Below are 11,655 nucleotides of genomic sequence, written 5' to 3'. Positions count from 1 at the left end.
ACACAGGGTCTCTACATAGTTCAGGCTAGCTCTGACCTCACTATGTAGTCCAAACTAGCTTTGAACTCACGGTGATCCTCCTGCCTCAGCCTCCCAAGTGCTGGGATTACAGGCATGCACCACCACACCTGGCTTACATCTAGTTCTTTTCCAGATGAAAGAAAATAGGAGGAAGCTACTGTCTTCAAAATCCCCATGTGACTGAGATGAAACTCATCTGCAGTTGAAATGGTTCTGTAAATATTTACTAAACTGCTCTCCATTGTGTAGGGAACAGTCATAGATTCCAAATAGCTCTTTTTCTAACCCATGAAAGATAACAGACTGTGAATCACTAGGGAGCCGTGGAGTTTGGGTTTACTTACTTACTTATTTTTGCATTGCTAGGAACTTAATACTTTATTATTTTAAGAATCAATTTTGAGCAAACTTTAAGTTACATACTACAGAATGTACAGAACTAACAGCCAGCTTCTAGAGATAGCCATTAAAGTATATAATCTTTTTGGATTAAAGATACCAGTACACACAAAGTAAAAGTGGATTATTTAGGTTTTCTTTATTACTGAATTTCCCAAAGCATTCTGCTAACCAGTAAAAAAATATGACTCAGCACACCATTTTAAAAAGTTGGACTGGTGCTGGGGAGATAGCTCAGTAGAATAAGCACTTGCCTGGCAAGCCCAAGGTCCTGAGTTCAATCCCTGGTACCAGGGGCGGGGGAGAGAATAAAAAGTTGGACTGGGGAGACAGCTCAGTGGCATAAGTGCCTGCCTGGCAAGCGCAAGTCCCGAGTTTAATTCCCAGCACCAAAAAAAAAAAAAAAAAAAAAAAAGTTGTCTTCTAGAATTACACACTCACACATCCCTCTCCTATCAACAGCACCAATGCCACTGAATTTATGTCAGAGAGAAGAGAGGCTGTCAGATCAGGGAGGCCCAGGGAGGACATTCACAGTCAACAGTCATTGCTGGGTTGAACATTTGCAAACTATGATCTTCCTTATTAATCTCAACTAGGGCTTCAGAAGTCAACAGAAACAGTCCTAGAAGGCTGTGGTGGGCACGGTGGGGGCTTTGAGACACTCTAGCACACGTACAAATGCCTCCATCCTCTCCTCCAGGGTCTAATGGAACAGTCACAAAATTGCAGCCCTGACGCAAGACTTCGTTTTGAGTGTACCACATGGAACACACTATGTTTTTCAGAGTTTGATTCTGGGATAATTTTACCTATGCCGATAATGGGGAGTTCTTTGATCTATTAAAACACTGAGGGCTGAGGACATAGCTCTGTGGCACAGTGTTTATCCGGCAAGCATAAAGCCCTGAGCTCGATTCCCAGTTACCCCTCAAAAAACCAAAAAGAAAAATCAAAAATGAACAGAATTATTATTTACATAGCTCCACTAACACAGAATAAATTAACTGCTCTAAGCACAGGCTTCAGGGAGAGATGGGAAACGCCTCAGAAACAGAGGTCTTAGCTGGCTTAGTTCCTTGAAAGTGTATTTATGATTCGGCCCAGAGTGTCTAGCTTTGGAGTCATTTTCTCTTCTTTCCCACTTTCCATTTATATTATTTTGCCTCACTGAGTAAAAATAAAATAGGCTTTGAGGGGACACAGACAAGCCCAGCCTGGCTTGAGGGACCCCAGCCCAGCCCAGGTGAGCCTGTCACCATACGTCTCCCCGGCCCTGTGACAGGGCCTGAGTTTTACTCCATGAACTAAGCCCTTGGTCAGTGCAAACCTTTAAGACGCTGGAATAAAGCAGGAGAATCTGGGTCTCCACCAAGCAGGAGAGAAAACGATCCAATCAGGGAATCCAAAAGATAGAAACAAAAACCGTCCCTCTGGGTCAGAGAAATTAAACAAAGCCTGGGAGCTCATTCTTTACCCACCTCTCATGTGCCTCAAGAATAGAAAACCCAGAGCTGTGACACTGTTCCCCTCCCATGTCCATGTATGACTCATGACCAGAATGTCCTGCACTTCAAGTAAGAGGGAAATTGAAGTACAGTGCAGGGACAGTGACGCCGAGGGACGAGCCCACTGCAGGGGTGACAAACACCAGCTGCACTCTTCATTTCTCTCCTAACTTCCAGCAGCAGTGAAACGGCAAAAACAGCCACCAGGGAACAACACAACCCTAAGGGACTGGGATAGTTACCCCAAAGCCTAAACGCCATCTATGAAATGGTTCCTTTGCACAAACACAAGCTGAGGCAGCAGGGTGGTTGGACAGGCACCCAAAGCTCACACAGGCAGTTAAAGCAGATTTCTCAAGGTGTCCTCTAGTGTCGGGCAGATTCCTTTAACTCACGCTGCGAGGCCGCGGCCAGGAACCAGGCGTTGCCCTAAAGCTGCCCATGCTATCGGCGACACCATTGTTTGAACCAAATTCTTCTGATACCAAAAAATAACCTGAGCCCATTTGCAAGGGTCAGCCCCTGCCTTGCTGATTCTCACTCACGCAGCAGGGATATTCCTACAGAAGGAAGGTCCTACAGACCCTTGCTTGCTTCTATTCCCTGGCCCAGCGAGTGCACCTAGGGAGCTGGTCCTAGAGACAGTGTTCCCTTTCAGAGGCCTCAGCTGAGGGATAAGGCTGAGCTCACAGGGCTCCTAACATTGACTGAAAATAAGAAGTGTGTGTGTGTGTGTGTGTGTGCGCGCGCGCGCACGTGTGTGTGCATGCATGTGTGTGTGTGTGGGGGGGGGGAGTGCAAACCTCAGGACAAACACCCAAGAGGCTTTCTTGACAAAAGGCAGCCATGCACGCAGCCCCCTGCACACCGCCACCTCCTCACTTGCTCCTAATGCCCCAGGACACAGGGATCGCATGGTGAGTATGCAAACCCAATGAGTGTAGAAATCTGTACGGGATTCCAAACACACACACACACACACACACACACACACACACACACGGAAGAGGAAGAAGCCCAGTCAGCCTGGCTGTGCCCATGAGGGAGAGCTGAAGACAGTAAGAGAAGAAGAGGAGGGCGAGGGGAGGGGTTGAGCGGTGGAAAGAAGAAAGAAATGGGGGAGAGGATGGCCCAAGTGGGACGGGCAGAACTGAGATCAGAAGAAAAGGAATGGCAAAGGCAGACCTGAGCAGTAGCCTGCGGCCTCTTTGCCATTCCTTCTGCTTCTTGGGGTGCACCCTGCCTGTGAGCCAGCTGCAGGAAGCGGCCTCATCAGCCTGCCAGCCTGCCTGCCTCCCTGCCACCCCCTCCCTTTCTTTCTTCTTTCTTCCCTTCTTCCTTCCCTCCCTCCCAGTGCAAGGCAGCTGCCTGGGGCTGGAGGATGAGGATCTCACCCGAGACTTCTCCTCCCTCCTGAAAGTTCCACACAAGGTGGGGACAGGACTGTTCAATGGGACTTTCGAGTGCTCCCTGGGGAAAGTGGCAGCCTTCACCCCAGCTCCTATCTGTCTGGATCACCACTGTGGTAGGGACTGGCTCCGCCTGGGGGGAAGGCTCGGAGTGGGTCTCTCTCAGATTTACAGCAGGTGAAGATCACTCAACAGGAAACAATCTCTGAGCTGATAGTGATCAAGTGCTCAATTCCCTGCATCTTGGGCTACTTTGGGGAAGAAGGCACAGTCATACTTCACTGAGGTGAACCTCCCCATTGTTCAAGGGCTCACCTCAGAATTCTTTTATCTTTCCAGTAAATTCTTGGCACAACTTTCCTCCTTTGCATTTAATGCGATTCATACTGTTTTTGCAGTTCCCTATTTAATGATGACTATGGCCATATTCTTTTTCTAAAAGCACTCTACAGGTAGGATTATCTACCCCTCTGAACTGTATGTAACACAGTCCAGGGCAGTGGGACTTCAAAGAAAGATCCTGGGCTTTGGGCTTAAATAGGCCTCATCTGGATACTCAACAGGGTCAGGAGTCTTCAATGTCCCAAAGGCTTGGTTTCCTCATCTGGAGGAAGCAAAACCAACAGGCTCCCAGGACAAGGGCTTGGTGCGTCATCTGCAACTGCTGTCCTGAGAGCTACGGCCATGCTCTAGTCGTTCCGCATGGATCCCATGGAGCCATCAGGACCCAAAGCCACCAGGCCAGTGAGGGGTGCCCAGCGGGGGAGCCCTGAGGAGCTAAGTCAGGAGGCGTTTCTGCCCTCGATTCCCCAGGGATTCCTCAACCGCATCTCTTGAGGCAGGCAGGTAAATGTGCGATGATGTTATCTGCTGTCATCTCAGAAACTGGAGCCACCCTGATCTCCCTCTGGCGCTTGGCCTAATTTTCTCTTCCTTGTTAGGCAACTTTCTCCTCATCCATGGGCCGGTGAGGGAGGGCCACACCAGTTCTCTAAGACTCCCTGCAGATAGCTGCCACCTGCATGCCCTGTTTCCAAACCTGCTTAGACACTCACAGATGTCGAAATAAAATACAAACGTAACTCCCAAGGAAATTCTCACTGGCCCTATTTAATTTTAAATAACACATGTATTTCTTGCATATATACTATATTTTTAAAAGGTTTTTTTATCCTTAGTAAAATTGTCCTAATGAGAGGAAAACCATGCCACAGTTTCAACAGCTTTGTCTTTGTGTAGTCCTTGACTACACAGGTATAGCATACCACCGAAGTTTCTCACTTGAGACACACATGCATACACACAATTTGAAATCACTACTCCATACACATATCTTTGTGCACATCTACAATTATTCATATAGCATAAAATCTAAGCGTGGTATCCATTAACCAAAAACATTATTATAGTTCTTGGTACCCGCTGTCTTATAGGAGGAAGGTTCCTTTATTTTATGTGATGCCAAGCCGTCACAGCTGTTTCCAGGTTTTATGACTTTATAAACACACTTTTAATAGCCCCTTTTATGGGTGGTGGTGTTGGTAGTGGTTTGCTTTGCTTTTAACTTTCGGAGGAGACTTCTGGTCCTCATTACTAGCATCTCACTGACATTAAAAAAAAAAATATGTCCTTATCTTAGCCAAAAAGAGGACACAGAACGAGCCTCTTGGGTCATTTATGTATGACACCTCCCCCAAATAGGGGCTGCAGCAGCAGCAGCAGCGGGGCTCAGCCCACAGCCTCTGAAGGCAGCTGCTAACCCAAACCGCCGACTGCTACAGCTCGCAGTCTATCCCAACCGTGCGCCACAGAATCTGCCGCACTACACAGTCGCTAAGTGAATGAAAAGGTCTCTGTTTATTACCTTTATGGCTTCTTCACAATACAAGGAAAATAATTACACCTGGGACAGTCCCTGGAAGTACAAAGGTCTCATACAAAACTAATCATCTGTACCGAAACAATGCCTAGTCCTTTTTTTCTCAGGAGTTGGGTTTTCCAAACCTGAGTCTTCTTTCCCCTCCAATAAAAAAGAAAGATATACTTTCGATTTGATTTGAAACTGACTCATTGCTATATGTTTATCAATAAAACTTTGAAAAGAAAAAAAAATTAAAAAAAAAGAAAGATACTTGCAATGAGCCACATAAAAGAAAGAAAGGGCTTCATATGATGCTAACATCTACACAAAGCAGGAGTCTCAGGCAGGATGCATCAAACAAGGGTGAACTCTCCAGAGACCCGATCTAGCCAGCATTTCCGCTACAAAAATCCAATAATCCAAAGCCATCACAATTGGATACATAGCTAATAACTACATTGTTGCTCTTCTTTTATTTCAGAAAAATAATTTAAAAATTAAACCACTGATGCAGATAGGAGGGAGTGACACCACTGGCACTGGTAATCAGTTTGGAATGTACCAAGGATTCCCTATATCCCTAATGCATTTTTTTGCCCTTCTCTGAATTTCAGTATTCTTCATTGTGTTACAATCATTAGGGTTATTGCTTTTTTACGGAGAAACCTCCCAGCATCTTAGAATCACAAACCTCAGAGTCATGAAGATGCTTACAATGATCTAGTCCATACGCCTTCATTTCAACAATATAGAAGCAGCACCTCAGAGAAGTTGTAAGTGGCAGAGCCCGAGACTATGGAAATAATGGCTTAATTTCCTCCACTCTCAAATCCCATTAGCACTTGGCTTCTGTATTCTTTATACACAACTGCCTTTCATTTGAAGAAGATGAAGGCGTGAAATACAGTGGACATTTGTTCTTAGGAGGAAGAACTTTCCGCTGTCAATTTATGTTAGGTAAGATCTTACAAAAAGCACAAAGCTAGCTTTCTTTCCCCCATACAGTCAGATAATGTCATTTGGCTATCGGGAGACAACATGATTGAATCTTAAAGCTGAAAGAGACCTGAAATATTTTCCAACACAACCAGTTTCGGATCTGAGCTGATCCCAGATCCCAGAGGCGTGACACTCAGGTCACAAGACAGGCGTGGCTGAGCCACTGCTTCCTACCCCTCCTCAGGGTTCTTTTCATCCCCTCAGGCTGACATCTCTGTACTACAGCCAGGCAGGGCGCCTGCTTAGGTCACTTACAAAAACCTTAGGTATTAGAAAGTATCCATTCATGACCCTCTTTCTAAGGATTTCTAAGGCTGTGTGCTGTGGCTCTCTTGTTTTTCATTCTCTGTCCATAGTTCAAGTGCAGCTCTTTCTCCCCAAGTCCACTAAGGTTATTGATATCAAGAGGCAAAGCAAAAACACCACACACAGACTGGACCCCTGGCAGCAAGCACAGAGCAGCCAGACGATGCAGGGGACAAGGGCGTCCTGTTCCTGATGGGCAGCATGGCTGGCTCTTATTCCTTGCTGTCTCTGGCCACTTGGCTGGACCTCTGCGCTGGGCAGGCTACAATGAGTGAAGGCCAGCGCAGCCATCTGAAGGTTAAAATTCTGAAACCAAACCCACCACATCCCCGGGTGATGGTGTTAGCCTCCTCCCCTGCCTCTTTAGGCCTCTATGGCCTTCTGATAAAAGGGCAGCATTCTCTCCTGCTCTCAAGCACCATGGTCTGTGATTTGAGTGACAGTTATTTTCACAAAGGGAGAGGAGGAGGTGAACACAGCTCACCTCCTGCTGCGCCCTGCTGGAGCCCTGACCCACTTCGCTGTGTCCCTGCCCTCCCAAGCCAGCCAGCCTGAGGAGCGGGTCACAGAGTGGGCAGAGAATGTCTGAGTGGAAAGAACTGCTTAATCCCCACGAACAACTGGAGGGGCTGGCGAGAGAGGGGCAAGAGACAGGCGGCCCAGGGTGGTCAGGACAAAGCAGGCAACGTGGGAGGCGCGTGCCTCACGTTAGATGGGACACCCCTAAGGCACAGGCTCTGTTCTAGATTTTATCCTGCCAGGACTAATGTTAGGCGAAGTCATTTAAATGCTGGCTGAAATGCTACATCGCTACTGCATTATACTGCTCTGGGACTGTTCTGTCACAAAGATTTGCTGCAGCCCACCCTAGGACCCGGCACACGGCAAAACCATAAAAATCCCTTCTGTGTGCCTTCGGGGAAGACGGATCCAAATTACAATCACTGCCCAGCGGTGAGGCCCACGCCTAACCATGAAGCCACCATCTGGAGCTGGACGGCCCAGCTCTACTTCCGGGCTGTCCCCAAGCCTGAGTAGCTTGTGTCCAGCTCATGCAGCTGCTCACGTTCCAGCCCTGCACCCCTCCAAGGGGAAAACCCCACATCGGTGGTCATCCTCAGTTTTCATCTTTATACAACTTTACAACAGGCTTTGAAGAAAGAGGAGCGAAAGGATCATGTGAACTAGTGGTAGGGCTGCCCCTTCCAAATAAATCCACATAAACACATGAGGAGCACACAGAAAAATACTGAATTCATGTTTTTATTACCTCTGCTCATAGTAACCAAAAGGTATCCCCAGTAGAGACGCCAACACTGCCTAATCCGAATCTCCAGATACTGCATAATTGTTATCATCTTAAAAAAGTAAAAATACCAACAAAATATGAGATCACATGAGTAGCAAAGGTCTGTGAGCCACCATGGGTCACTGGCAGAGGCCCCACTTTTAATCTGGAAAAATCGCAAAACTGCAGGCTCCCTGGGGGCACCCAAAGGGCTCTGGAGAGCTTCCGAGTTGAGAAAAGCCTTCTAAAGGTGGTCACCATCAGCAAGAAGGGCAGACTCACTCCAAAATCCCAAACGCTGCTGAAGGCAGAGTTCGGAACCATAACAAAAATCTGGACCGTTTCAGAAGGTACGGACGGTGAAGAGCGAGACCGCCTCGAAGATGCGCTCCCATCTGTGTTCTTTAAATGGGTCAGACTGAGTCAGTCGAGGTAGTCACAAAACATTCATGATTTCTCTTCAGTCTCAAACTGGACTGTATTTTATTTTAACGAGTGAATGGACTAATTTATTTATTTATTTATTTATTTATTTGCTCCGAATGCCTTCAGGGCAGGTTTGGCTGGCTTCGTTGTGGGGATTGAACCACAGCAACCTGAGCCTGACTGCTTTGTTGAAGCAGCCACTTAAAGAACTGAGCTAAGGGGCAAGCCCCCTGGACTATATTTTTAAAAAATACTTATTTATTTATTTGGTACAGGGTCTTACTACCCAGCTCAGACTCGTACTGATACTCTTGTCTCAGCCTCCCCAGCGCTGGGATTACAGCCGTGTACCACCATGTCCAGGCTCAGTGGCCAGCACAGTATGCCCAGGTTGTGGGGCTGGCACAGCATGTGGTACCAGGGATTAAACCCTGGTCCTTGCGCTTGCCAGGGAGGGCACTTAAACCACCAAGCTATCTCTCCAGCCCTGGACTATATTTTTTGATGCTGTCTTTTCTAAAGTCAGGTTTACCAAGGGTTAATTTACTCTGAGTAAATTTTACCCTTTAGCGCACAAGCTACAGGGGAAAAAACTCAGGTAATCATACATACAACTACTGTCAAAATGACTATAAAAGTTACACCAACCCTCAAATTTCCTAGTGTCCTGTATAGTCAACTTCAATTCCTGGCGCTAAAAACCACTGATTTGATAAACTAGACTGTAATTTAATACAAATTTCTACATTGTATAGTCTTCCTCTTAAGTATGTACCGTATTTTTTATTGATTCTCACATACAACAACACCAGGTTGGAATACACTGAAACTAGGATATATTTTATAGCCAATGGCCTTTTACGCTATATTTGGCAAAATTTTTTCTTCTTAGCTATACATGAAATTATGTGCCTTAAAAAGTATGGTACTTTGGGCTGGTGAGATGGCTCAGTGGTCTAAAGCACCTACTTAGAGCACGCTTAGCAAAGCACAGGGACCACGGTTCGATCCCCCAGCACCACATGCCAGCCAGCCCTGCCCCCTGGTGGGCTGAGCTGGACACACACACACACACACACACACACACACACAAATAAATAAAAAAAATAAATACATACTTAAAAAAAAAAGTATGGTACTTCTAAAAAAAGTCAATGAAGTATAATATTAAATTTCCTATTTTATAACATTCATTGGATGCTAACCATGTGCTAGGCACTAGCAATGCAATACCAGACTACATGATTTCCGAGAATTTTCATAGGGGAAGGTAGATAAATAATCATAATGTCACACGATCGTGTCCCGAGCAGAGGGTCATCCACTAAACTGGACTAAACAAAATTATCTCTACATCAGCCACAATTTGTCTTCCAGGAAAAATGGCCCCCAAATCAGAGGCTTCCACGTACACAGGGAATAAGGACGAGTTTCACTCTGCTCATCCCAAGAGTGAGTTATTGCCACGCCACCTGACACGCTGCCTCGGAACAATCCAATTATTTTTTCCACACTATGCTGGTTTAGTACAGAAGTCTCATTTTAGTGTTGAACAGCTGCAAGGCTTTTATGATCCTATCGAAAGAGAAGTCACTGGAAATAACTGCTCAATCTGCAAAAGGCAGATGTCCCAAATCGTTCCCAGCCATGCCTCGAAGTCCCACACTTTTCCCTGGACAACTTTTAAAGGGGAATGAAGAGAAGACTCAGGGCTCTTACCTGGTTCTTGAAAGTGCTCTTCATTGGACAGGGTTCTAGATAGTATAAGTATTAATGCTTCTTTAAATTGATCAAAATGTACCTTAAAAAAAAATAAATTTCAAGTCAATTCCACAGCCCAAAGAACACAGAAACCACCCATAAGGTCCTAGAACCACCCAATCCCTCCCTCACCCCTAAAGTGAATCCCTTCACATTTTGTTGTGTTCCCTTCTTTCATTTATCTAAAGCACAGCAGGGATGGTGGGCCGTTAATTTTTGCACCTTGTGCCATAAACACAGTGCTGTTTATCTTAACATCAATGTTCACGGGACACTCCAGGAGAAAGCTATTTGACAAAACCCTCTTTATAAACACAGGAAAAGATATGGTTTGAATGCTCAGCTCCTTTTACTTTTCTGAAGAAGATCAGAAGACAAAGATGTTAGGTTAGCTATTAGGAGAAACTTCCCAACTAATGTGACCCACGGTCACAGGCTTTTACAGTCTTAGGATGCTCAAGGGCTAACTGCTCTGAGGATGGCTCCAATCTGGTCTTGCCTGGGGGCGGCCATATAATATTTATCTCCCAAGGCCCGTGAGTCCGTAAACCAGCAGAAATCAATAGCGATCACAAGAGATAAAAAGAATCTTGCAAAGTGCTTCCCTGCATTCATAAAAATGTAACTGCCTTGACTGAAGTGGGAAAGAGCCCTAGGTTTACTTAAGGAAATAACAGAAATTGGGAAATTACTATGCTTAAAAAAAGGCAAAACTCTTTTCTTTAGGCCCAAGTATATTCCTCTGTAAATGCAATTTATGTGATCTTATCCCAGGAAGGGAGAGATAGTATTTCTTCTTACGGTTGTGCTAGTTTGACAATGTGGCTCCCATTTCTATAGAACCCTACTGTAAATATAAAATCAAAGTGGGGACAGGTGTAACGTGCGCTGCTGGGAAGTCTCTCTGGATGTCATCACGAAACACTGCCAAGCTTCACATACCAGCGACAGATTTAAAAACACTTCTAAATTAAATTTGGGAAAGTGACACCTTGTTAGTCTGCGCCATCCAATCAACGGAGACAAAAACCAGCTAACACCTTAGGCAGAGCAGAGCAGAGCAATCCACCTTGACCGACAGGCCATAAAACTGCATTTGCTTACAATTTATAACACTCTCCCAAATAACACATGCCTTCCCTACCATGTTATTTTTGTTAATTGAGATTACTTCCCTAAATCATAATTCTTTAAGACTCTATGCAGTTTATTTATTTATTTTTTTAAATTTAAGGTGATTTATATAGGCACTGTGAAACCATCGCCACAATGAGCTAGTCGGCATTTCCAACACTTTACATGGTTACTTTTCCTTTTTAAACTACAGGTGTGTTAAGGCCACTCAGGATTTACCCTTTTAGTAGATTTCAGATTAAATTGCATGGATTTTAATTATCAACATAATTGAAGAAGCCAGAGCAGGGGCTATCAAGGCAGGCAGAGCACGCGCTAAAGAGGCGAGGCAGTATAATCTATGGACGGTGAAACAACTGCGGAGATGCAACCGCGCTAATTAGGTATCTGCGTGATAACCCGGAGCCTGCAGCAGGAGGAGCGTGTGGTCCCCGTGCTGAGACAGGCTTCAGGCGTGGTGCACCCCGGCTCCTGCTCACAGCACAAGGCCATCTTCCTCGCCAGCTGGCCCACCCCAGGCACTCCTAATTCCTACCAGAATCT

General features: G+C 45.6%; 1 protein-coding gene across 1 annotated transcript in view; it reads right to left on the bottom strand.

Moving 5' to 3' along the window:
* The window catches only part of Nin (ninein), a 94,424-nt gene that overhangs the window by 63,180 nt on the left and 19,589 nt on the right, over positions 1-11,655 (bottom strand). Inside the window, exon 3 of the mRNA XM_023723736.1 lies at positions 9,937-10,018. Coding sequence (XP_023579504.1) covers positions 9,937-10,018 — 82 coding nt within the window. The remainder of the gene's footprint in view (positions 1-9,936; positions 10,019-11,655) is intronic.

The sequence above is a fragment of the Octodon degus genome, unplaced genomic scaffold (genome assembly GCF_000260255.1).
Source record: "Octodon degus isolate 3935 unplaced genomic scaffold, OctDeg1.0 scaffold00102, whole genome shotgun sequence".
Lineage (NCBI taxonomy): Eukaryota > Metazoa > Chordata > Mammalia > Rodentia > Octodontidae > Octodon > Octodon degus.
The sequence above is the reverse complement of the archived record's forward strand: the minus strand, read 5'-3'. Positions and strand labels throughout refer to the sequence as shown.